The sequence below is a fragment of the Prenolepis imparis genome, unplaced genomic scaffold (genome assembly GCF_030444845.1).
Source record: "Prenolepis imparis isolate NDT839.2.m4 unplaced genomic scaffold, iyPreImpa1.0 SCAF_14, whole genome shotgun sequence".
Classification (NCBI taxonomy): domain Eukaryota; kingdom Metazoa; phylum Arthropoda; class Insecta; order Hymenoptera; family Formicidae; genus Prenolepis; species Prenolepis imparis.
The window spans coordinates 8,877,683-8,905,284 of record NW_028141172.1 but is presented as its reverse complement, the minus strand read 5'-3'; the positions used below and the strand labels follow the sequence as shown (position 1 = coordinate 8,905,284).

At 28.3% G+C, this 27,602-nt stretch overlaps 3 protein-coding genes across 7 annotated transcripts; all 3 read left to right on the top strand.

The window, feature by feature from the left end:
* Positions 1-1,313: 1,313 nt before the first annotated feature.
* Positions 1,314-2,896, top strand: LOC145945075 (uncharacterized). The gene is made up of 2 exons (XM_083053908.1): positions 1,314-2,453; positions 2,639-2,896. Exons 1-2 carry the CDS (start codon positions 1,557-1,559, stop codon positions 2,894-2,896), a joined length of 1,155 nt encoding a protein of 384 aa, XP_082910034.1. The 5' UTR covers positions 1,314-1,556.
* Positions 2,897-7,718: 4,822 nt separating this feature from the next.
* On the top strand, positions 7,719-20,042 carry LOC145945204 (proto-oncogene tyrosine-protein kinase ROS-like). Of its 4 annotated transcripts, none has more exons than XM_083054050.1 (10): positions 7,719-7,821; positions 7,892-8,499; positions 12,946-13,096; positions 13,462-13,543; positions 13,670-14,326; positions 14,562-15,988; positions 16,155-16,256; positions 16,411-16,604; positions 17,413-17,883; positions 18,173-20,042. In XM_083054050.1, exons 2-10 carry the CDS (start codon positions 8,392-8,394, stop codon positions 18,509-18,511), a joined length of 3,531 nt encoding a protein of 1,176 aa, XP_082910176.1. In that variant the 5' UTR covers positions 7,719-7,821; positions 7,892-8,391; the 3' UTR covers positions 18,512-20,042. The 4 variants fall into 4 exon arrangements, with proteins under 4 accessions (XP_082910176.1, XP_082910177.1, XP_082910175.1 ...); XM_083054051.1 differs by adding an exon at positions 9,252-9,492 and having other exon boundaries at positions 7,738-8,499; XM_083054049.1 differs by having other exon boundaries at positions 7,738-8,499.
* Positions 19,147-27,583, top strand: LOC145945206 (proto-oncogene tyrosine-protein kinase ROS-like). 2 transcript variants are annotated; one of them, XM_083054058.1, is made up of 4 exons: positions 19,147-19,181; positions 26,281-26,431; positions 26,994-27,075; positions 27,202-27,583. In XM_083054058.1, the coding sequence occupies exons 1-4, from the start codon at positions 19,176-19,178 to the stop codon at positions 27,581-27,583; spliced, it is 621 nt and encodes a 206-aa protein (XP_082910184.1). In that variant the 5' UTR covers positions 19,147-19,175. The 2 variants fall into 2 exon arrangements, with proteins under 2 accessions (XP_082910184.1, XP_082910183.1); XM_083054057.1 differs by lacking the exon at positions 19,147-19,181 and adding an exon at positions 24,035-24,772.
* The last annotated feature ends 19 nt before the right edge of the window (positions 27,584-27,602 follow it).

Sequence of the window (27,602 nt, the reverse complement as noted above, 5' to 3'; positions counted from 1 at the left end):
GCAAATAAATACCGAAGACTCTTCCGATTTTATAGTTAATAGATTATAAACTAAGAAATATGGAGAGTGTTTTCGATCTCATGAATAACATTTCGTAATTTGTGACTAAAAAATAAGACAAAAAAAGTTTGGAATTATATTTCTTTCTGCAAAGCTTAAAAAAAGAAATTAACAAATAATAAATATTTTTCAATGTTCTTTATTAGGCAGACATATGTCTATGAGTTGCGCGGTAAATTATGAACGTGATATAGTTACATATTATTCGTCATATGAACTTACGTCTGCCTAAAAAACTCATTTACTAAAGTAATTAAACAGGTCGTTTTCGATATATTTTATCAGTGTCGAATACTAGTGGGATAACACACATACACACGTATACAAAATTTAGTTTTTTTTTCTATACATCCAAAAATGTTTGCATGCTTTATCGCTTTCAATATCATTATTTAAAGTTTCTTGAATAGAAAAATGACAATTGTAATGGATACAATAAACTTTTTGTATTGTCGTAATTAACATACGAATTAAAGTATTATTATTAAATGGATAGATATTAGAAAAATTATATTTTGCCTAAAAATATTTATATGACAACGTGGAAAATGACTAATTTACTACTACGTAAAACAGCTACAATATTTATTTCAACTGAATCTGCGCAATATGTAGTGATAGCTTGAAAAAAGATGTTTATTTTTATTCCATTTTTTTATATCTTTAATTTTATATACTATAGATTTATGAAAGATTTAATGAAAAAATGTAAATTTTTTACTCCAAAATTATTCTCTTTATTCGGAATTCATTATAAATGTTATTATAAATGCAATCTATCAAATAAGAAAAATATCGCCATTTATTTTTTACGTCACTTGAAATTATATATAATTATATCAGACAATAAATATTATTTATACAATTATATTATTATTATATTGTAATGTAATCCAATTTACGAATTCTTGTATGATATACTTTAATTATGTAAAATAAACTGCATCAAAGTATTATATATACATTATATACCTATATATTTTTATATTTGTAATACAATATTATACATTTATGCTTATTATACGGTACACATTACATGTATTTTAAAATTATAATATTAACATTGACAATATTTTATCATTATTTGAAACGTGTCTACAACAATAAGAGATCTATTTTATCATATTGAAAATATTGAAAAACGTTTGACATTGTAGTTCATATTTAAACTCATGATATTGGGGCAAATGTTATTATATGTATATTCCGAGAGGAAATCAGTCACAACTGAGACGTGAAAGTGATGTAAACTTACAAGTAATATAAACGTTGTCTGGTGTGAGTTAACGTGCATATCAATTTATTTTAATAGACTGTCTTTTTCTTGTCTACGTTATAAAGATATTATAGTTAAAAATGTATAAAGACTTTTTCGTTTATTTGTAAGTGAATGAAGAACGTTTGTAAAAGCCACGCAAATTTAATTATCAACACTTTACTGCTCAACGTTACATCAATTGTGTGAAGAAGAGATATTTGTATTGATAAACGCAAGAATGTCTAATTTTAAAATTTCCGCACCGGGCAGAATCGTCTTATGCGGAGAGCATTCGGCGATGTATGGAAAACATTTTGTTGCGGCCAGCTTAGATCTTCGCATCAAACTGGAATTCTATAAACTACCTGATGAGACACAACAAATTGAGATAGACTTCCCTGATGTTAATCTACAGTTTAATATACCTTTAGAAGGAGTTCGAAGATTCCTTTCTGAAAATGAAGACATAAGAATAGATCCAATCTGTATTCTTAAATACGTGAAATCCTTGATTACTTTGAACGGTATGTGGTATACATTCAAGCAGAGAACTAGCTTAAAAATGTTTTTTTTCTTGCTTTATACTATCGCTATCCAGCAAAATCTTGAAATAAAATCATTTCGCGTGCTCGTGTCCACAAATATACCTATCGGTGCTGGTCTTGGCAGTTCGACATCGTTTGCGGTTTGTCTCGCAGCCTGTTTTCTTCATTGGAAGTTTCTACAGACAGGAAACCTTAATTTTGATAATGACCATTTTTTAAAGTATGTTAGAATTCACGCTATATTTTGCGAGGAATTTATACACGACTATCAGTGTGCGTCGGTCGATACCGCCGTTTGTGTATACGGCGGTATAGTAAAAAGTCGACTTATCAATCACACAGATATTATAGAGTTCGATGATATGACAAGAATGAAGATTCTACTGATAAATTCAGGTATTCGCCAGAAAAAATCCAATCAAGCAAGTTTAATGGCACAGCTAAAATTTGCAATTCCTCGCAAGTTTGAAACTATGTTAATTAGATTAGACAACTTAGCAATAAAAATGTATAATTGCCTTAATTTAATAAGTGATACCATCGGAAATCCCAATTCGCTTGAATGTCAACAGTATTACAATTCGTTACAGGTATCATTTTTTCGTGATTATTTAACAGTATTATTATTTGATTATTTTATATATATATATACTTTAGTCTTTTGCTGCGTTGATAAGATTGTCCAGTACATAATTATCGGTTAAATTAATATTATAAAGAAAAGAAATTAGAATATGTATACCGTTTTATAACTAACATTTTTCATGTTTTGCAGCGATACATTAGACGGACTCACAAATTATTGAAAAAATATCATTTGTCGAATGAGGCATTTGATCATACTTGCGAAACTGCACATTATATTGGATTTGCGGCAAAGCTTACAGGTTTTGGAACTGGATATGTATACATTTTGCTATCACCGAACATTACATACGAAGGATTCATAAATACTAAGAATTATTTTAGAGAAGAAGGTTTCAATGTCATACCTACCAGCATCAATTGTAATGGAGTGAGAATTGATATCTGATTCTATTAAAATTTTTGCGATTCTATATAAATGACTAAATAATAATAAATAACTAAATGTATGAAACATGTGACAAGATTATTAACTTAATTATTACTTAATTAGTATTAGTTTCAGGAAAGTAAAACTAACAATATATAATTTTGTTTAATATAAATATTCTGTTGCTTAAAGATAACAGCCTCTTAATGTCATCGTATTGAATTATGAAATCAAAAGTGAGAAATCATTGAATGTTTTTCTTGTAAAATATATGGAAAAATATTAGTTTTTCATTATTATGTATTTTGTTCTACATTGAAAATATAATTGATGATAATGTTGCGTCAAGATCATATACACTGTAATAAGTATACAAAAGACATTTTCAATTTGTAAATTAATTGATATACAGGATGCTTCATAATGTAAATTATATAATGTAATTTGTGACGGAAAAAAAAACTGAAAAGTTTGGAATTATATTTTTTCTGCGAAGCATAAGAAAAGAAATTTTGAAATAAAATATATAATCAGAGTTATTTATCAGATGGACATATCTGGATGGATATATGTATATCTGTTAGCTGCAATGTTTTTCATTTTTAACTTCATTATTCAAAGTAACTTGAATAAAAAAAGAAGCAGAAACCATAACAAAGATTTTAAAATATTTGTCAAATTATAATATACGAATTGATATATTATTATTTGAAAAAATGACAGCAAAGTTTTCTTTTGCGCCAATAATACTTGTAATAATGTGAAAATAACTATGTCACTATATTACGACGAAAATTAATTACAATTATTACAATTAAATTTTCATAATATTATATTAGAAATTGTCTGAAGTAACAAGACAAGTATGTATTTCTATTCCTTTTTTTATATCTTTAGTTTTATATATTAAAGATTAAAGACTTATCTATTCATAAAAAATAATTAAGAAATGGAAATGTAATATATTTCTCCATCAGTACTCTCGATCTGAAATTCGTGGTACATTAATTTAATTTTTAAGTTACTTTTCAAGTTAATTTTTAAGTTAATTTTTAAGAAACAATCTCTCATCATAGAGCTCTGTAGAATAACAGAGATTGCGATATATTCATCTTTTATGTCCAAATTATATAATTAAGTTATATTAAATAATATAATTTGACATAAATACTGCATTTTGAAATTTTGATATATCTCTATCTATGTACTGATTGAAGAGAAAGTATATTTTTATTTATAATATATATTGTATATTTATATATTGCAAAATTTCGACATGTAAATATGATGTACATTGCATATGCAAATAAAATAATGACAATTTGTCTGATTGTTAATTGCAATTAATGCATTTTATCATTTTCTAATTTTGTATAAGTATATATAACTATAATTATTATACATAAGTGTTTAAATGATGAAATTACCAGTTATTATGTCAAAGTTTGATTAAAGTAATTCAAAAAGCTTTTATATTGCAATCGATATTTAGGTTCACGTTTTTGAAGCGATATTATTGTTGAGAAATAAGTCATAATCGAGACGCGGAATGATATAACGCTGGAAAATATAAAATCTGTCTTGTAACAACGAATGTTCTTGAATAATTATATATATTTCTGCATATATATAATTATTATATTATTTATTTATATAATTGTTATATTATTTTTTTATATTATCCACATTTTTTCATATTTTTCTCTTTTTCTAATAATTAAAAATTTTAATAATTGAAATATGTATTATTCAAGCTTGTTTGTGTAGATCTTTGAGGGAAGAGGCAAAGACAATTCACGACTATTTTGATAACAATAAGAGAAAACGAAAACTTGATTGAATTTAAGCAATTTTATAAATATAAAGTCGACAACATGTAGATGACGAATTATTATTTTTATCACACATAAACGACGTTAGGTATCATCGACTTATATGAAATGAAAAGGATCGATAAATATTATCTCGGTATTTTTATTTGTGTTATGCATATATACATTTTTTGAATTTTAATAAATATCTATAAGAGCGCTACGGCGCAAAACAGATATTTTACAATTTACTGTTTAACATCGGTCTTTTGCAGTGCAAAAATTTTTATTCATAAAAGAGATGGTTAAATTCAAAGTTTTTGTGTAGAATGATCTTATGCGGATCATGATGATGTATGGAAAATATGTTGTGGTGGCCAGCTCAGATCTTCGTACCACGTTCACTGCGAACTACCTAATGAGCCAATAACATTATTAGGATAAATTTCACTGATGTCGATTTAATGTTAAAAAATTAATGTTAAATGTTAAATGTGCATGTGGATGTGGAAGTCATTATCAACTTTATATTTATCGAGAAGTTTTAGTAGTATTTAGTAAAATTTTATTTTAATTTTTAATTTTATTATTGAAAATAACTTGAATATAAAAACGGAAATTATAATATATCCGATTATTGGCTTTTTATTGCACTTACGTGGTTCACCAGGTAAATACGAAATTAAAAATCTATTTTACATTAATGAACATACAACCCATCATATACGCATACATATATAAACAAAAGTCAAATTCATAAATTCTGTTTTTGAACAAATATTTATCAATATTATTGCATGCTGATTACGCATAAAATAATTATTTAGGCTTATCAGCATTCTTCTTTGCAATAATATTCTTCTATTTTCTTAATTAGTCTGCTTTCTACGGATCTAAAAAACGGTATACATATAAGTAAAAGTACACATAGTGTAAAGATACACATTGAAAATAATGATGAAAAATGATGTTACAAAAATTTCTGTAGCTATATTTATAATATTTTCTCAGAGTATCTACGGAGTATCCAGTTATGTAAACTCTCTAATGAATATTATCCTATTTGTAAAATCTTATTACCTCCCCGCTGTATCTATTCGTCATCCAGATGATTTAGAGGTAAAAAATGAAATTCAATTGTCTGTAAACATTACAATTTATCTAGATTTTGGAATTTTGCATTCTTGTTTTATAATAAGATTTTTATTGGTATAAAATGTTGCTTAAAAATATGAAAAGGGAGAATATCAGAAACATTTAATTAAGATTATGTAGGATGGCTCTTTATTCAGATGTGTACAGTATTGAGTTAAGGCTACGAATGAATGAAGAACAAACGAAGAACGATATCGGACCCGCTTTCGGGGACGTTTCGCGCTTTTACGCGCTCGCTCTTATACGCTCGCTTTTCTAAGTGTCGTGGCGTGGTTCTTGTCACCGTCTTTAAGGGACAAGGGTGTCGCCAGCTCGACGAGGTATGGAGTAACAAGGAGTAGGATGTATTTATTCCTACAATTATATAATAATTTGAGATAATAAATATCTGTATGTATCTGAAAGATTGAATGTGTTATAATAATATGTTGACGTTTTTATCTTAACATTATTTTCGATGATTTCAGGCAATATTAATTGTAAGTAGCACCAAACACATCGAGAAAAGCCGTATATATGATATGTTACATCCTTGGTTAAACAGAGGTCTTCTTACTAGTACAGGTAAGGTAATGAGAGACGTTAAGGTATAAGCGTATCTACTTTATTATTATTTTATTTTACTATTACAATCTGTTATAAATCGGCCTGTCTCTATAAAAAATCAAATATAATTTTACATAATTAAATTTGAGTATTACATTACGTAAAACAATTAGGGGAGCGCTTTAAGCAAATTTTACCGATATTTAAGAAGCCACATCTCAGCTTAGGGAGATCGTAGGACAATGTTTCTAGGCGCGTTTGAACGAGTGAAGTTTCGACTTTAAGATGGATAAGGTTGCATTGTCCGCCTCATCGAACTATTTTTCTTGTGAGACCCAAAATCAGATCGTGAAAAAAGTCTGGAATTTTCATGATTTTGTAGCCGTCTATAGAAAAAGGAAGGACGGGACCAAAAATGTCACCACATTGGTTTTGAAATAGGAAACTTCTTGTTTAAAATGGTGCAAGAAACATTGCTCTATCGTACGTAGGAGCTAAGCTTTCATCAGGTCTTATAATCATTTCTGTGTTTTGTAAGATTTTTTCTAATGCCAGTGGCATTCACGTTATCTGATGTATAATACATCACGAGGAAGTTGCTCGATCGGAATTTGCACATCATGTGTATGATGCATCATACATGCATGCATGTGTGCATCAATATTAAGTGTGATGGTGTGATGATGTATGGTGACTTGCGTAAAATCAAATGTTTCTTATTTTTAATTTATGTACAATAGATCAGGCATTTAATACTAACTGATCTGACAAACATCGTACACGTGTGGCGAGTTTTTTAATTTATCTATTGATCAATCGCATAATGAGCAAATACAGCAAAGTGCTGCATTTTCATGCAAAATCCGACTGAACAAGTTCCTCGTGATGTACACCGTTACATAACGAACTTTTAATTTTGAATTTATGTCTATTTGCCAATTCATAAAGCCTCAATTACAAAATTTGTAATTACATTCAAAATGATTCTTGTAACTCATTTTACCGTAAAAATGTCAAGAAAGGAAGATTTAAAAGTTTATATAAGAATTTTGTGATACAAAAAAATAAATTAAAAACGCAATTAATATTTTTTAAGGATTGGGCACTTAAACATTAAAACGTCTTATATAATATCATTTGTATTATATATACAATATATATATATATATATATATATATATATATATATAGAATATAATTATTCGTGAAAACTGTTGGAATAAGTAACTGTTGGAAGAAACACCGAGTATCATCGATCAAGCAGAGAGAGATGAATCATAAACAGACGGCAGCAAATAAAGCATGATCAGATTGGTCTAGTCTGCGGAGTCAGTTACGATTGCGATTGCCACGAAAAAGGACAATGTTACGCGTTATTTGATTCAAATAATATACTGTCATATAAACATCACACATCAATATGCACAAATAGTGGATTCTAAAAACATGCATAGTATACAATATGCATAAAAATAGTAATCATAATTTTTTATATTTTTAGTGAAAAGAAAATATGACAAATATCAACGTGGACAATATTTGATGCTTGAATAGTGGTGAAAGTGACAGAAAACCTATAATTCTATAATTTTCGGATTGCTTATAAATTGTTCGTTTACATTTTTATTGAATATCTTTTTACGAAATATTAAAAGAAATTTCAACAAAAATATATTATTATCTTCGATACAATCAAGTGAATACGTGTTGCTTCGTGTTGTTATTGGTTCCCATCGAAAAATTATAAAAATTACTATTTACTAAAAATTCCTTCATATGATCTAAGATATATATATTGTGATTGATTATAAAAAGATATATTAAAATGTAATATTGGAAGACAGTAACGCGATTCGCAAACTAGATTCTAAAGAATTCATCGAGCTCATAATAAAGTATCGAGCCGATTAGATCAAATCTGAATCATCCATAGAATAAAATGAAAAATAATACTGGTGACTAAAAATTGAGCGCCAACATTCACCGAACGAAGAGATTATTATGTTTAAGATGAGATTATGCGTTTTATTGAAAAGTTTAATGCTGATGAAAGCAGCTATCGCGATTTTGACAAAGAATCATACCGTCCCGGACAATCTTTTTACGCAGGTAAGAAATTTTTTTGCTTTATTAATAAACAATTAAATGTTATTACAAGTAATTGTGCAGTTTATTAGAGTAACTAAAACGTGTAATATAATAATATTACATACTGTATAATAAAATAAAACTATACAAAAAACTAAAAAGTATGATGCAATGAGAAAGGATGTATAAAGCTTGAAAATTTTATTTTGTTTATAAATGGATGTATAATATAGTACAAAGTTAAACTTAATTCAGACGAAATATTAAAACTTGACTGTATTATGTTTCTGTTTCTATTGCTATTTTTAAGAATAATAATTATTAATATTAATGAGATTTTCAGTTAACTTACCACTATTTTGATACATATATACATATATATATGACACTTGAATTGAGTTTTACGTGATTTTTCATGAATTTGTAAAAAGATCTTATTTACTTTATTAAATATTTATAATTATTTAATGATATAATAAGACTTGTGACATAATTTTTTTTTAGCTAAATTAATTCAAAGAATCAGCGTCATTTTTATGTGTCAAGGATAGTTACATTTGTGCTATATATATATATATAAAGGAATGTCGACTATATTGGTATAATAAAATTCAAATTGTATCAATTAACTTTATAGGGCCAATAGTTAAATGAACAATATACGTAACAGCAATCTATTCCAATCTAACTAATAAAAATTTATAGATGTATATATATAATATTCATAGTATATCCATTTATAGCCATATGAATATACATATCCATTTAAACAGTTGTTACGTCCAGACTCAAGGAAGGAAGAGTCGAAAGGAAGGACGTAACTACTTAAGTCGAACAATGCCAGGTAGTGCGTTAGTTCGACCCGAACGAACGTGTTTAGGCCCCAAAGAGGTCAACGACCGCGAGGATCGCTCTTACGCTATTTAAAGGGCGTTCGCTCGGTGGTCCCTTTTCGGCAAGAGAATTTAATCTCTGTTGCGCGGGATGGGACCTTAGTGCGATCTCTGGACGGAGGTAATGAGAGCGGGTTAATCAATTAATTAAACGCGAGTTCATAATAAAATTAAGTTTTATTCCTATAAATAAAAACGGTGAAAAAACGGATACATAAGTAACAATTAACTCGCGCGCGGGATTTAATAGGTCTATAAATAGGTGTGTGTGTGTGTGTGTGTGTGTTTCGCGGGTGTTACATAAGTACGGAGGTCATCAATCGGGACATAAAAGGGGGGAGAGTTGTTTAAATTTTAGGGTCCCGATTGGTGATTACAATAATTTAAACGATAATAGATATATAAAAATAGTGTCCATGTGTGTGCGTGTGAGAGGGAATGCTAGTCTATGAGAGTTCGGTAATTTCGACGGTGGAAGGGAAAAGGAAGGCGCGGAGGATATCGACGGGGAATCCGATAGGGTTGGGATGTATAGGGGTAAACATAGGGATGAGGGCGCCGGGGAGACTTTCCGCTACAATTCTCATGAACTGCTCTTCATCGGGATCGTCTGGCCCGCAGGTGTAAACACCTTCTGGGAGTGGGAGCTCTAGTATAGGGAAATTAGAAAGGAGCCATCTATAACATTCGTCTTCGTGTTGGAATGGAATTTGCCCGATGTGTCTCCTTAAAAAGGAGTAGGCCTCGTTATAAATAAAGGGGATTTCTTCTACCTCTTGACAAGTGCAACCTTCGTCACACTCTATATTAAGTGGTGAGGGGGAGGGAGAATGATTGTGACAAGGAGAGGGAGGGTTCTGAGGTGCAGAAGATGGAATGTGCGATGGCTCTGGTGAGGAAATCAGAGGGTCAAGGGGAGTGTCAGGGTTCCTATTTCTGCTGTGTTTATTTATTATATGAATGTGTTCTGTAATTAAGCGCTCTAATAATTCCTGGGTTGGACTATCGTCCGGGAATGAGTCGGCCGTAGCCCGAGCCACTTCTCGCCTCAAGCGTCGATTCCGCCGATTCCGCGAGTGTTTTATAACCCTTTTTGAGTGCTGCTGGGTTTTCACTAAATAATGACAATGATAAGAAGCGAGTCTTCGAGGGAGTTCATGGATATAATATTTGCTCAATATATGTTTTTTATAACTTCAATATTTTTTTAATATATATATATATATATTATTGAAAAGTTTGCACCTCTGTAATTCTGTTCGTTAGTATAGTGGGGGAAGTCAAGGAGGCTCACTCTGCAGTTACGCAAGGAACCCGTGAGATAAGGGGAGGTCGTGGGGCTCACTCTGCAGTTATGCAGGGAACCCGCGAGATAAGGAGAGGTCGTGGGGCTCACTCTGCAGTTACGCAGGGAACCCGCGAGATAAGGGGAGGTCGTGGGGCTCACTCTGCAGTTATGCAGAGAACCCGCGAGATAAGGAGGGGTCGTGGAGCTCACTCTGCAGTTATGCAGGGAACCCGCAAAATCAGGAGCTCGCACTGCAATTATGCAGGGAACCCAACGGTGATAAGGAGAGCTTGAGGACGAGGGGGTTTAATGCGAACTTTTCTATAACGTCTGTTGGACATTAAATAATATTATTTGTCCAAGAACTCCTTTTAGTAGGGTGAGATAAAAAATAGACTTACTACTTGTAGTGAGCGTAGTATATTTCTTTTCGTCTGCTTCTGGCTCTGGCTCTGACTCTGGCTGGTCTTGTAGGTGATCAATCGCACTTATTACCACTCGCAAATTACGATTTTCGAGCTGTACGTGAATAGAACTTGTCGGTGCTTGTACGAACACGGTAAGTGTCGCTCCGCTGTGAGATTCGCGTTTATATTCAGTTTTTTGGTTCACGCCCTCCGTTCCGACCTCTTAACAAAATCCCGCGAATAGAAACTCGTAATTGCATTTTTTAATATTTTTCCTTTCCCCTTCTATGGGGTGCGTTTCAAGGATCTACGAAACGGAAATTTATTGCAGTCGTTTACGAATCAGAGCTCGCTTCCCAAAAACGGGGATGTCTCGAGATTTCGATATCGGCGGCGGTGTTTGTTGTTAGTTTTTCCTATATCGCGATATTTGGCGTTAGTTAGTGCCGCTTTTATCGGCGGGTTCTCGCTTTATTGCTCTCACGTGCGGCTTAGAGCTTGTTTGCTGAGAGGCGATGCGTGTGGCATCTTTTTAATCTTTATATTTTTCGCCGCTTCCTCGCGAGAATACCCGCAGGTGTGCTATCTTATTTTGCACACTTTCGTTTTCATTATTTGTTTTCCCCTAATCTTACTAGAGAAGGATTTGCTTTCGGCGCGTTCCCGCCATCGTTGTGTTTTCCCGATTTACAATGTTTGTCGGTTTCTCGCGAGAGTTTCCGCTGCGGTGCCGCTTCGCTTGGCACGTTTAATTTTATCAATTAGTTGTTCTAGTTTTCCCCTCAAAGGTGGGCTCGCTTTCGGCCCGCTCTCGCCGTCGTTGTGTTTTCCCGTTTTGTGATTTTAACTTATTATTCGCGAGGGTGTCGGCAAGAATCCGCTTTCGGCATCTTTCCGCCTGGTCTTTTTTATTTACCGATTTTGTAATATTTATCGGTCGCTCACAATATCTGCAGCTGTCCGTTTCGCTGGGCATGTTTTCGTTTTATTATATACGTGCCGCTTAGATTATTATTATCTCTTTTCTTCCTTTTTTATTTACCTAACACCAAACTTCGCCTTGGTCGTGGGAAAGAAAAGAATCGTGGAGTCCGCCGGACGTAACACAGTTATATGTAGAATATGCACATATTCTTATATATCGTGGTAATGTCAATCGAAAGTTTATGGTATCCTGTTTTCCAGAATTTGTTTGCGTTAAAAGATATAACCATAATCAAAAAGAATTTCGACAAGATTTTAAGTACAAAAATTTATATAATTTCTATAATCACACACAACCACATATAAATGAGAATATTTTAAACATTTTGATTCTTGAAATACAAAGATTATTATTAAAATTTTAATCATAACGGACGGATTATTAAAAAGTAAATACGCTTATTTTAAAAAGTTAACTAACAATCGCAAAAAAAAACTAAATCATTAGTTATAATTATCAGCAAAATCGCTTCAGGAATCGAAGAGAGTAACATTTTCATATAACATTTATTAATAAAGAAACAATTATGTTTTCTTATTAAATAATCCTTATTCTGCCTATTCTGCTTGAGTTTCTTTTTAATATAAGAATCATGTTTGATATTTCGCAAGAAAATATAATGAAAAATAATAAGAATAAATATTTTAGAAATAAAATTACATAATATTTAACACATTATAAATTAGGAATGGAATTATAAAATATCAAGCTAAAATTATTAGAATCAAGAAATTTTATGCTTATTTTATTTATTTTGACATACGATGTTATTTTTTATGGTAAACTTATTTATATATATTTTTATATATACTATTTTATTTATCATTAATGATACCATGGAATTTCTGGCCTAGCTGTCTAACTTATTTTTTTTATATGTTATATTTTATTAAGGATATTCCAATGCCCGAAAACAACAATCATTTCATTTTACAAAATCTCCAGCCGGATCAGAATTATTCTGAAAGCGTGACTATAAGAAGTGAAGTCAATGAAGTAGATGAAGTTACATTTGCAAATATGTCCATCAACCCAGAATCTATTGGTAAGATGCAATGAATATATAAAACGTTAATAAAAAATTAACAAAAAATTTACAATTTTTAAGCAAAATGTAAATTCAAGAGAGTAAAAATTATAAAAAAATAATATTAAACCATTTTCTAATAACAAGGATAATATAAAATGCATTCTGTCGAAAAGAGAGAAACAATGTATACACTGTATGTAAAATAAAGCAAAATTTAGATAACACTATCAATTTCATTATTTTTCTTGTTTGGCTTAAATAATTAATTTTTTTCTTCTTTCTTTATTTTCGTTACACGTTAAATTATTTTTCTTTTTTTAATTTACCGAGATAATCAACTTCAACATACATATAAATATGTACCATCTTAAAATCTCAAGGAAAAATTCCGAGCGAGCCAAGAGCATTCGTAGAGTTCAATGGATTTCTAAATGAAAAAATCAACATTTCTGTGACTTTCAGGTAAAGAATCTAAGTTTTTAGTCTATATCCTTTTTTTCTCTAAAATTTAACATAAACATATACAATATAAATATTAATTCTGTTAAAATATTATTAAATATGGAAAGGCTAAAATTTGTCTTATAGATGGAACCAACCTGAATTTGCAAACAAAGTGATACAAGGATATACAGTGCAATGTTGGTTCATCGAAAACCTAAACAAGATTCAAATCTGTGCTGACAAAAGTATTTTAACTACAATGGAATGCACAGAACATAATCTAAAACCTAATACAACGTACTATTTTCGAGTACGAGCGCATACTAAAGCTGGTGCTGGTCCTTATACAGATTTAATGAACGTATCAACGAGGCACGAAAATCCGATACCTCAATTATTGTTTACAATGAGAAATACTATTGCAATATGGGATTTGGATTCAAGAACCTACGTCAATCTCTTTACCTTTAATAGCAATGTTAATGCAATAGATGTGGCTTATTCTGTAGCAGAACATAAAATTTATTGGATCCAGTCGACTGATAATGCCCATGAGTATATACGAGATTTAATGATAGGGGATATGAATAAAAATAATATTACAAAAATTACTAGTTTAACAGAAAATTCACACAATCTCTGCATCGATTGGATAGGAAGAAATCTATATTGGATGGAATTTGACGACTCAGAGAAATCCATTATAAAGCTGGACTTAACAATGTGGCAAAATGGCATTATCAAATATGATAAGATCTTGAACAATATCGCTGCTTATTTAACTATACAGCCGTCTGTGGGGTACGTTAACTTTTATTCACTTGAAAAAATAAACACTTTTGTGTGTTTCACTTAAGAATTTATATTATTTTCTAATTTTGCAATAATATACTATGATTTTGTAATAAAGATATAAAGAATCATAAAATCATTAATTATCATAAAATTGTAAGAATTTAAGCTTATTATTTTTTTAACTTCACGTTTAAAATTATGTTTTATAATACACATATATAATAATATATATATTTTCCAGATTTTTATATTTAATAGAACAGTATTTAGATATGCAGATTGCAATAATGAAATCGGATCTTGACGGAAAAAATGTGCAACCTTTTTTAGAAACCAATACGACCTTCTGTGCATACGATGCATTATTTTCAAGATTTTATTATGATATGATACTTGACATCACAAATACAGAGGAGCCGCTAATATTCTGGCTAGATAAACACGAATTATTTGTGGCGAACATTAAAATAAATAAATGTAATATAATTTCAATTGCTGAAATTGGCTCAAATTTTGTGCCAACGATTGTGATTGATAATACAAATATTTATGTAACTAGATATAATGTAAATACATTATATAGAACTCATCTATATATTTTAAAAAAGAAGTATGCACTTGTCGACAGTGAAAAAAACGCATCTAAACACGTGCAAATAATAAAAGGCACGGATTACTTTCGTCCCAAGATATCGTTTGGTAAATCATCCTCCTTACAACCATATCCTCGGAAGGAATGCCTTATACCTGATGAAAAAATTTATACTATTACAATAATAAAAATAACAGCGAATATTATTGTTTTGAAATTTAATACAACAGAATCGACTCGCAAGCACAAATGCAAAAACAACATGCCAACTCCTAAATATATCATCTACGTAAGCTGTGTGAATAACCTTGATAACAAGATCAATGAATTTTATATACAGACACACGAGCGGCATTATAAAATTCAAAATCTAACTCCGTTTACAGAATACAAGCTGAAGCTAGTTGTAAGCAATTTTTACTCTGATCAATTATCGACGGACCTGCAATTCAGCTCGGAAGTAATATTGAAAACTAACGTGAGCAAGCTCAATGCACCGGAAAATGTAACGGTTCAGGTTCTGACGCCAACTATAGCGGCAGTTTATTGGATGCCACCAAAACAGAACTGTGCGCCAGCAACTTATAGAGTATATTGGAAAACAATTAACTCGGTGAACATCACGCAACCGATAGAAAAGCCATTTATTAATAATAAAGTAGACAACAAATTTTTTATAATAATCCAATCGTTGCTGCCAGACCAGAAATACTTAGTATATGTACGTGTGTATCCAGCCAACTACACCAATCTCTATAATGACAGTTTGAGCAAAACTGTGTACACGTACTCGGAACCGAACAATGTAACTTTGAGCGGAGTTAGCATAAACAATATGAATGTTTCGTGGATTCCTAGCGTTAATTTGATGATCCATTACGTACTGGAATACAAAAATGATGTGATGCAAAAGTGGCAAATCGCAGATAGTTTTGAGACAAATAATGAGACAGTAATGTATTATATAGAAAACTTGCTACCGGCAACTTTATACAAGTTTCGTTTGATACTGACATATCCTGAATACGTGAACTTTACATGGCCATCTGATGAAAGATTTATTTTTCAAACACTTGGTAAGCAAATATGATAATATGCAGATATTTTAATATGATCTGTTTATTTGACATGCATATAAATGTATTACAGAATTTTAAGAATTAAATATTTTTAATGATAAAATTATAAGTAGAAATATTCAAATAAGACAAAAAATTAAAACTATATTTTTATGTAACAAAGGTGATGATTCGATAATTCGAGCTACGCAATATAATCTAACATTGATGTTAAGCCTTGTTGCTATCGTTATTGTAATCTGCATCTGCTACTTTATTTATTGTTGTAAGTATTTGATACACATTTTTTTAATTACAAATTATGATTAATGTAGTAAGTAGAGAGATTTTCTAAAAAAAAGTTAACTTACTTGTTAAAAGAGCAAAATTTTAAATTTGCAATGCATAATATAATTTAAATATATCATAACTTATAATAGTATACCGACAACGCAAAGAAGATAACGAGCAGGCTTTGACTAGGATTCTACATGAGGTACCTATCGGAAACGTTCAGCTCAATGCGCTATACAGTTCTGCGTTGCAATTTAATCCAAATAAATTTATGCTGACTAAAATCAAACGTGAGCAAATCACACTAACAAAACACCTTGGAAGGGGCGCATTTGGAATGGTAAAATTTTCGTAACGTCATATTTTAAGTTATTAATATTTAGATATAGAAATGAAAAATACACATTTCTTAGTAAATTATACACCAAAAAAATTGTTTTCTTGAAATGCGTTAATAAGTCCTCTTAATAGATATTCTTAATGAATAAGAATATTTCCATCTTTTATATTAAATTGAGAATATATTCTTATTTTTTTGTCAATTTCAGCGGTGTATTAAATAAATATAATAATTAAATAATAAATTTAAGATAAAAGTTAATAAAATATTATTTATATTTATAAGTTTACAATTAATATTAAAAATAATAACATAATAAGCAAAAATGTGTATTTAACTATGTCAAATACATAAAAAATATTTAATTATATGTGTAACATTTAAATATATATGTAATAAGTAACAAATGTCCATTTGTAAGACTGTTTTTTGTTATATCGATTAATAATTTTAATAATACACGGATAGAAAAACATCTCATTAAGTATATATTCTTGCATGTTAAGAATATCTCTTTAGAGAATTTTCCTCCTAAATTAAGAGGATCCTTTTGGCGCCTATTTTAGTGGAAGATATTATAAAGATAAGTGGCATATACTTAAGACGAGAATACAATTTTTTCGGATATATAAATCAATTTTTTAAAAGAATTAGTAATACATTAATTTTTATGAGACATACATATGCACTTAATTTTTTTTCGTTGAATTATTTAAAATAAATTAAAATATATATGTATAATGTTATATATAATTAAATTATCTTTTCTTGTTTAATAAAAGTTACATTAATTTTCAATATTTTGCAGGTGTATCAAGGGAATGTCAAGGATTTAGATGAACCGGGATCAGAGACATTCGTTGCCATAAAAATGTTAAAAAAGGGTGCTTCCGTGGAAGAAAAAAAGGAATTCTTGCAAGAGGCTAAGCTTATGAGTCACTTTAGACACGAACATGTGTTAAGATTACTAGCTATCTGCTTAGACGGGGATTCTCCATTACTCGTGTTGGAATTAATGGAAACTGATCTGCAAAAATATTTGAGAGAGTGTCAAATATTACAACCTTCTGATTTACACGCACTGCGTCTACAAGACTTGCTTGCTATGTGCGAAGATGTTGCGCGAGGCTGTTGCTATCTAGAAGAGCTGCGCTTTGTGCATAGAGATCTCGCGTGCCGAAATTGTTTAGTGTCTGCGAGAGATCGTGAGAATCGTATCATCAAAATCGGTGATTTCGGACTTGCTAGAGATATTTGCAGGGATGACTATTACCGCAAGGTAGATATAATTAATTAAAAAAGATGAAACTTTTTGAAAGTGTTTTTCTATAGTAGCGTCTTTATATTATTATATTATATCTTTAAGTCAAATTGAATTTAAGAAAAATGATGACCATGTATATATATTTTTATATATATTTCTCCAATATATATGTTTATAATGTATAATGCAAAATATTAGTAAACAAAATGTATAATGCAAAATATTAGTTTTTTGCTTAAGAATACTTATTGCAAAAATGGATAATTAGAATAGGAGATTTATCTTTGTTAAAATTTTATTTTAGGAAGGAGAAGGTCTGCTTCCTGTTCGCTGGATGGCACCGGAATCCCTAGTGAACGGAGTATTTACTTCTCAGAGCGATGTTTGGTCATTCGGAGTACTAATGTGGGAGATTACATCATTGGGTGAGCAACCTTACTCTACAAAATCTAATCTCGAAGTGATGAATTACGTACGCGAGGGAGGCAGGTTGCAGATGTCTCTCGACTGTCCATCTTTGTTATATATATTGATGCAGCGTTGCTGGGGTGTAGCGAATGCCAGACCAAATTTTAAAATTTGTCTGGACAATATTATAGATCTAAGAAGCGACATAAAAGACGCAAAATTGCATCCAATATGAATATAAATTAGCCGGCACAATTAATTAATTATTTGAACATGTGTATATTAAAGAAAAACGAATTTTTGCACATTTATTTGAAATATTTGAAAATAAGTCTGTACTAGACATCTCTATGTATGTTTGTAAGTAAATTGGTCATTGTCATTTTATAATCTTATTTTTCAAAGAAACGTAATAAACTATATGTTTACTAGAAGTCTTATAACTTGATCGAATGCAGATGCATCGTGATCTATTACAATGGGAAATCTTAATATGTAAGAGTGAAAGAGATAGTATTTTGCGATTCGTTGATTAGCTTTAAAGAATTTATCGAATGATATACAAAAAACATTTAATATTGGACATTAATATTTTAATTATTGTATTTATTCAGTATCATAGCGCAAAAATTACGAGTGCTCTTTAATTATGTAAAGGCTAGTCAATGTTTTATTAGAAAGTGGGAGAATTGTTGCCTTGCTTCGTAAATTCGCCAGTGACCTACAATAGGTGTTATCTCAGAGAGGATATAAATGACTCTTTGAAAAATGGTTCTAATTTATTGCATTATGGCATTGTATGTTTAACTAAAAGTACTAACGAATAATCACGTACTTCTCGTAGGATTTAGGATATATTGCAGTTCTGTTCAGTTTCCAGAAAAAGTACTCTACTGTATATGGTTGTAAGTTTCACTCAAGTAAAAGATTTCTTTATTATAATAAATTAAATATTTTTACATATGTTAATTTACATGTATAACTGTAAAAGATATAAACAAAAAAGGTGATGTTAAAAAAATTTACTTAAATAATTTAAACTGCATAATCAAAGAGCTTGACATTATACAAGCTTGATATTAAAAGCTGATATAAAAAAGATGTATAAAGTTTGTTAATATTACATTTAAAATTACCACATGTAAAAATAGATGTTATGTAGTATAAAATTATGCTTTTATAATTATAAATATGGCCGTATACATATATTAAACGTAACCATAATATAATATATGTATATGTTCTTGAAACTTTTATATTTAAAAATAAGGATTTCTAATATTAATGAATTTTTATTTTCTATATAAAAGTGTTAAAGTAGCATCAACATTTTTACTCGGGATCGTTTTAGCATAATTCGTTTCACCATTTGACATTAAAATATGAAAAGAGATCAAGTTTTATCTATCAAGAAGTATCAATTCAAATAGGTGGTTATTTTCGATACTTTTAGAAATGACATATGAAGATAGATAAAATTACTATAAAATTTTTTGTTTTCTTAATATCCATTCACGATATTCTATAATTTTTATTTTAAATTTATAATACACAACTGGAAACATGTAGATGAATTAATGTATAGTGTATTAAATACTTAATAAACTTTCTTACCGATAAATACTTACCGATTTCATTATTTACGGTCACGTTTGCAGAATAATCTTGGACACAGATTCGTTGTTTGGTGACATGTAGTAATCCTTGATCTAGAAGTTGATTTAAAATGTTCTATTGATATACATTGTATAGCTTGTAAGTTGATCTATCTCGTTGGATCGCTTGAAAATATTTCAAAATAAATATTACATATAATGATTTGCATTAACTTTAATAAAAAATTAGATATTAATTTTTAAAGTCAATAATACGCTTATAATAGTTTATAATTATATAATATATGTATAATGTTCTATATTACTATTAACACATTTGCATAAGAAAAATTTTAAACTTTAGCATATATTTCGTTTACTAACATTGAAAAATAATAAAATAATTCAACTTCTTTTTTTATAAATGCGTTTATTATCACTCACAGTTTTAACAATGTTTATATTTCAACAATAAATGTTTTTATTATCATTTTCTTCCTCGTCATAGAAATTTTATAACTTTCTGTGTGCGTGCGCACACGTGTGTGTGTGTAAATATCTTGTTAAATTTCTTTTTCTATTGTTATATTTTTAACGCAAACAAATTTTGAAGAGCACGATATCATAAACTTTGTATCCCGTGAGAGAAAATATGTACCTAATATGTGTGTATGTTAAAGTTAATAGTTATATACTATTTATCACTTAATGTAAATATACATATACATTAAGTGATAAATAGTATATAAATTCGCACATATAGCGAGTGATAGCTGTTGCGCATATTTATTGATTTATTGATTCAGATTGATTGAGCCAATTCGAAGATTCATTGTATTGATCTTTTACTTCGATACTTAGTAATTGTTTTGTTACAATTTATTTTAACTCTAAAATTTTGATTTTTTAATATTGTATTAAATAAAAAATAATTTGCCTTTTTCTCTGTAAGTTTTATACAAAAATTTATAAATATAAATAGATATTTACAGATAAATAAAAATGTATAAAAAATTACAGAAAATTCATGAATAAATAAATCAAAGTGTCATATACATATGTATGTGTTTATCAATGTAACATTGAGTAAACGGACTCATTAATTTTAAAATTTTTTATTCTTATATATAACAATTTTGAACATGACAAAAAAATACATATTAGGTTTAAATTTTAATATCGCGTTTTAACTACGTTTAATCGGATAGATTTATTATCTTAATAAATTAGAAACAATTGAAACATGTGTAAATTCGTGTATTTGCGCAAAATTAAAAAAATTTTTAAAGAAATGAAAAAATCAATTTTAAGCTATAAACAATGACAGATTTCTTTATATTTTGACATGAGAAATAACTGTAATAAATTTGAAAAAATCGGCGTCTAATGTTCTCCGAGGCTTACTTGTGAGAAGCGATATAGAAAACGTAAAATTGCATGCAATAAATATTATCTAGTCAACACAGTTAATTAATTATTTGTACATGTGCATATGAAGGAGAAACGAGTTTTTGCACATCTATTTGAGATATTTGAAAATAGATGTCTGTATTATACGTGAATTGCACATTGTAATTTCATAGTATTATTTAAAAAAAGAACGTAATGAACTATAATATATTTATTAGAAGTTTTATAACTTGATCATGTGCATCGTGATCTGTAACAAAAGGATATATGTAAGAGTGAAAGATAATAACTTGCGATTCGTAGATTAGTTTTAAAGAATTTACCGAATATATATAAAGATTTATATAAAGATATATATAAAGATTTATATAAAGATATATATAAAGATTTAATTTATTGGATATTAATGTTTTAATTTTTGTCTTATTAATTCAGTATACATGGCGCGAAAATCACGAGCGCCTTTTAATTATGTAAGGGCTAGTCAATGCTTTATTAGAAAATGATTATATGTTACCTCAGAGAAGATTCAAATGACTCTTTGAAAAACGATTCCAATTTATCTTATTATAAAAGTACTAATATTAATAAGCTATCACGTACTTCTCGAAGGATCCAAGGTATATTGCAGCTCCGGTCAGCTTCCAGAAAGCCATTCCACTGTGTTCGTATCTAAACTTTATTCAAGTAAAAGATATTGTTATTAAAGAAAATTAAATGTTTTTACAAATGTTAATTTACATATATAACTGTAAAACTGTACAAAAAAACGTTAAAAAAAATTTACTTAAACAAAAACTGCATAAGCAAAAAACTTGATACAAAAAAAGGATGTATGTATAAAGTTTGTTAATATTATAATACATTTAAAATTGCCACATTTATAAATAGATGTTATGTAGTATAAAATTATGCTTTTATAATTATAAATGTGGCCGTATACATATATTAAAACGTAGCCCAAATATGTTTATGAAACTTTTATATTTAAAAATAAAGATTTTTAATATTAATGAGTCTTTATTTTCTATAAAATTGTTAAAGTAGCATCAATACTTTTAGTAAAGCACATAATATTTTTAATGTTTCTAACATAATAATTTTCTTCTCTTGTACTCGATCGATTTTTACGAGACTCTCGACGATGAGTGATCGATAAAAACGATAGAATAAAAAAACAAATAATATATTATTTATAATTAATATTAATTAATTATATTATTTATAAATTATATAATTATAAAATATTAAATTATAATTATAAAGTATTTTAATAAATTAAATCGTAATAAAAATTAGGACTTTTCTCGAGCAGGAAATAAATAAAATGACGATGTTAATATCTAGTGTTGAATCTTCATTTATTTAATGCGGAACGTTTCGTGCATCTACTTATGACTTCTTCAGCCGCAATTCAAACTACAAGTATGACTAATTAAAAAAATTATAAAAATTCTTATTAATCTTACAAACTATTAATATGTATATGTTACCCATGTGTACAAATGATCACAAATATCGTGTTGAAACGAAAATTATAATAATTATTACTATAACAACGCATTATGGCCTGCGTATAATTAATACAATTCTTAATTGGCTCGATAATTAGAAATTAAATCGTACTAAAATATTTGTGATCATTTGTACACATGGGTAACATATACATATTAATAGTTTGTAAGATTAATAAGAATTTTTATAATTTTTTTAATTAGTCATACTTGTAGTTTGAATTGCGGCTGAAGAAGTCATAAGTAGATGCACGAAATGTTCCGCATTAAATAAATGAAGTTTCAACACTAGATATTAACATCGTCATTTTATTTATTTCCTGCTCGAGAAAAGGCCTAATTTTTATTACGATTTAATTTCTAATTATCGAGCCAATTAAGAATTATTTTAATAAACTTGCTTTCTTGGAGTGTAAAAATTCCTAGATTTATTATGAATAATATAGATATTATTTTTATGTTTTCGATGTAGTAAACTTACTTCTTAATAGAATATTTTTGCATAAATTAATTTATCTTGCAATCCTATTTAGAGAATAAAGCTGCTATAGATCGACATAAATAGAATACCTACAAGCAAACTCAACTTGCCAATTATTTATTGCATTAATTATACTTCGGTTCAATATTTGTAACCATTTTTAATTTAAACATTTCACCATTTATTAAGAGCATTTTATGATCATTTGCATGTATTAAAAAATCACTTAATGAATTACTGTTTCCTTTAAAAAATGGTCTATGATATATATGAGGCTGTATATAATTTTAAATAGGGTATACATTATTCACTTCTTTTACTTTTTTCACGAAGATTGTAAATATAAACATTTTTTTATTTTAAATGTAAAGCAGTGCAATTAAAAAATTAAAACTCTCTGTGAACAGTTTCCACGAATAATTATATTATATTTTCTCTGATTAATATTTATCACAATAAAAAATAATAATATCTATTACAATAAAATATAAAATATGTTTGATTAATTTTACTAAAAGTATAGTAAAATTAATCAAACATATTTTTCGAATTCTTTCCATACCATATTGTCTCCCGACTACCATGATTTTCAAAATACATTATAAGAAAAAATTCTTTGTGTTGGAATAAGTAACTGTTGGAGTAACCCTGATTGTAAGTATCGTCGATCATGCAGAGAGAAATGAATCATAAACAAAGCGCAGCAAATAAAGCATGATCAGATCAGTCTAGTATGCGAAGTCAGTTACGATTGTGATTGCCACGAAAAAAGACAACGTTGCGCGTCATTTGATTCAAATACTATCATATAAACCTCACACAACAATATGCACATATAGTGAATCCTAAAAGCATGCGTAGTATATAATATGCATAAAAAAAGTAATCATAATTTTCTATATTTTAGTGAAACAAAAAATATGACAAATATCAACGTGGATAATATTTTATGCTTGAATAGCGGTGAAAGTGACAGAAAATTTATAATTCTATAATTTTCGTATTGCTTATAAATTGTTCGATTATATTTTTATTGATTATCTTTTTACGAAATATTAAAAGAAATTACAACTAAGATATATTATTATTTTCGATAGAATCAAGTGAATACGTGTCGTTTCGTATTTATTTTTGTTATTGATTCCCATTGAAAAATTATAAAAATTACTATTTACTAGAATGTTGTGATTAATCATAAAAAGATATATTAAAATGTAATATTGGAAGACAATAACGTGATTCGCAAATTAGATTCTAAAGAATTCATCAAGCACATAATAAAGTATCGAGTCGATTAGATCAAATCTGAATCATCCATAGAATAAAAAAAAATACAATACTGGTGATTAAAAATTGAACGCCAACATTCACCAAAGGAAGATATTATTATGTTTAAGATGAGATTATGCGTTTTATTGAAAAGTTAAATGCTGGTGAAAGCAGCTATCGCAATTTTGACAAAGAATCATACCGTCCCGGACAATCTTTTTACGCAGGTAAGAAATTTTTTTTGCTTTATTAAAAAACAATTAAATGTCATTACAAGTAATTGTGCAGTTTATTTGAGTAACTAAAACGTGTAATATAATAATATTACATACTGTATAATAAAATAAAACTATACAAAAAACTAAAAAGATGCAATGAGAAAGGATGTATAAAGCTTGAAAATTTTATTTTGTTTATAAATAGATGTATAATATAGTACAAAGTTAAACTTAATTAAGACGAAATATTAAAACTTGACTGTATTATGTTTGTGTTTCTATTGCTATTTTTAAGAATAATAATTATTAATATTAATAAGATTTTCTGTTAATTTACCACTATTTTGATACATATATACATATATATATGACACTTGAATTGAGTTTTACGTGATTTTTCATGAATTTGTAAAAAGATCTTATTTACTTTATTAAATATTTATAATTATTTAATGATATAATAAGACTTGTGACTTAATTTTTTCTTAGCTAAATTAATTCAAAGAGTCAGCGTCATTTTGATGTGTCAAGGATAGTTACATTTGTGCTATATACATATAAAGGAATGTCGACTATATTGGTATAATAAAATTCAAATTGTATCAATTAACTTCATAGGGCCAATAGTTAAATGAACAATATACGTAACAGCAATCTATTCCAATCTAACTAATAAAAATTTATAGATGTATATATATATATAATATTCATAGTATATCCATTTATATAACCATATGAATATAGATATCCATTTAAATAGTTAGAAGTAGAATATGCACATATTCTGATATATCGTGGTAATGTCAATCGAAAGTTTTTGGTATCCTGTTTTCCAGAATTTTTGTGCGTTAAAAGATTAAAAGAATTTCGACAAAATCTTAAGTACAAAAATTTATATAGTTTCTATAATCACACACATTCACATAAATGAGAATATTTTAAATATTTTTATTCTTGAAATACAAACGTTATTATTGAAATTTTAATTAAAACATACGGATTATTACAAAGTAAACACGCTTATTTTAAGAAGTCAACTAACAATCGCAAAAAAACTAAATCATGAACTATAACTATCAGCAAAATCACTTCAAGAATCGAAGAGAGTAACATTTTCATATAACATTTATTAAAAAAGAAACAATTATGAATTCTTATTAAATAATCCTTATTCTGCCTATTCTGCTTGAGTTTCTTTTTAATATAAGAATCATGTTTGATATTTCGCAAGAAAATATAATGAAAAATAATAAGAATAAATTTTATGAAATAAAATTACATAATATTTAACACATTATAAATTAGGAATGGAATTATAAAATATCAAGCTAAAATTATTACAAAACAAGAAATTTTATGCTTATTTTATTTATTTCGACATACGATGTTATTTTTTATGGTAATCTTATTTATATATATTTCTATATATACGACTATTTTATTTAGCATCATAGATATCCTGGAATTTCTGGCTTAGCTGCATTACTAATTTTTGTTATATGTTATATTTTATTAAGGATATTTCAGAGACCGAAAACAACAATCATCTCATTTTACAAAATCTCCAACCGGATCAGAATTATTCTGATAGCCTGACTATAAGAAATGAAGTCAATGAAGTCGATGAAGTTACATTTGCAAATATGTCCATGAACCTAGAATCTATTGGTAAGATGCAATCAATATATAGAACGTTAATAAAAAATTAACAAAAAATTTATAAGTTGTAAGTATAATGTAAATTCAAGAGAGAGTAAAAATTAAATTTAAAAAAATATCAAACCATTTGCTAATAACAATGATAATATAAAATTCATTTTGTTGAAAAGAGAGAGAAAATGTATACACTGTATGTAAAATAAAGCAAAATTTAGATATCACCATCAATTATTATTATTGTTTGTTTTAAATCAGTCGCAAATAATGTACCTCTGATTTGTGAATCAATAGGAAATTTTAGAAAAGTGTTTGGCACTTAATTGGAAGTTTTTTTGATTATAACTTAGCAATTACTTTTCTAACACAAGTCTTGAAACACATACACACACACAAATACACAAGGGTTTTATGTTACTTCATTATTTTAAAAACTTACTATGTTAATTTTGTAATATATTTTTATTTTTCTCTTTTTTCTTTATTTTCATGGCACGTTAAATTATTTTTTTTTTTTAATTTACCGAGATAATCAACTTAAACATATAAATATGTACCATATTAAAATCTCTAGGAATAATTCCGAGCGAGCCAAGAGCATTCGTAGAGTTCAATGGATTTCTCAATGAAAAAATCAACATTTCTGTGACATTCAGGTGAAGAATCAAAGTTTTCAGTCTATATACTTTTCTTCTCTAAAATTTAACATAGACATATACAATAAAAATATTAATTCTGTTAAAAAATTATTAAATATGAATAGGCTAAAATTTGTCTTAAAGATGGAACCAACCTGAATTTGCAAACAAAGCGATACAAGGATATACAGTGCAATGTTGGTTCATCGAGAACCTAAAAAAGATTCAAATCTGTGACGAGAAAACTAATTTAACTACAATGGAGCGCACAGAGTATAATCTAAAACCTAATACAACATACTATTTTCGAGTACGAGCGCATACTAAAGCTGGTGCTGGTCCTTATACAGATTTAATGAACGTATCAACGACGCACAAAAATCCGATACCTCAATTATTGATTACAGTGAATAATACCATTGGAATATGGGATCTGGATTCAAGAACCTACGTCAATGTCCTTACCTTTAATAGCAGAGATATTGTAATAGATGTGGCTTATTCTGTAGCAGAACATAAAATTTAATGGATCCAGCTGATTTGGT

What these genes read in the sequence shown, in the direction of transcription:
- LOC145945204 (XM_083054050.1), top strand. Translation starts at nt 8,392, where the DNA reads ATGTTTAAGATGAGATTATGCGTTTTATTGAAAAGTTTAATGCTGATG. An exon ending in ATTTATTTTTCAAACACTTG is followed by an intron (nt 15,989 to 16,154) that starts GTAAGCAAATAT and finishes TATGTAACAAAG; the next exon opens with GTGATGATTCGATAATTCGA. An exon ending in GAAGGGGCGCATTTGGAATG is followed by an intron (nt 16,605 to 17,412) that starts GTAAAATTTTCG and finishes AATATTTTGCAG; the next exon opens with GTGTATCAAGGGAATGTCAA.
- LOC145945075 (XM_083053908.1), top strand. Translation starts at nt 1,557, where the DNA reads ATGTCTAATTTTAAAATTTCCGCACCGGGCAGAATCGTCTTATGCGGA. An exon ending in AGTATTACAATTCGTTACAG is followed by an intron (nt 2,454 to 2,638) that starts GTATCATTTTTT and finishes CATGTTTTGCAG; the next exon opens with CGATACATTAGACGGACTCA.
- LOC145945206 (XM_083054057.1), top strand. Translation starts at nt 24,704, where the DNA reads ATGCTGGTGAAAGCAGCTATCGCAATTTTGACAAAGAATCATACCGTC. An exon ending in CATGAACCTAGAATCTATTG is followed by an intron (nt 26,432 to 26,993) that starts GTAAGATGCAAT and finishes TAAAATCTCTAG; the next exon opens with GAATAATTCCGAGCGAGCCA. An exon ending in AACATTTCTGTGACATTCAG is followed by an intron (nt 27,076 to 27,201) that starts GTGAAGAATCAA and finishes TTTGTCTTAAAG; the next exon opens with ATGGAACCAACCTGAATTTG.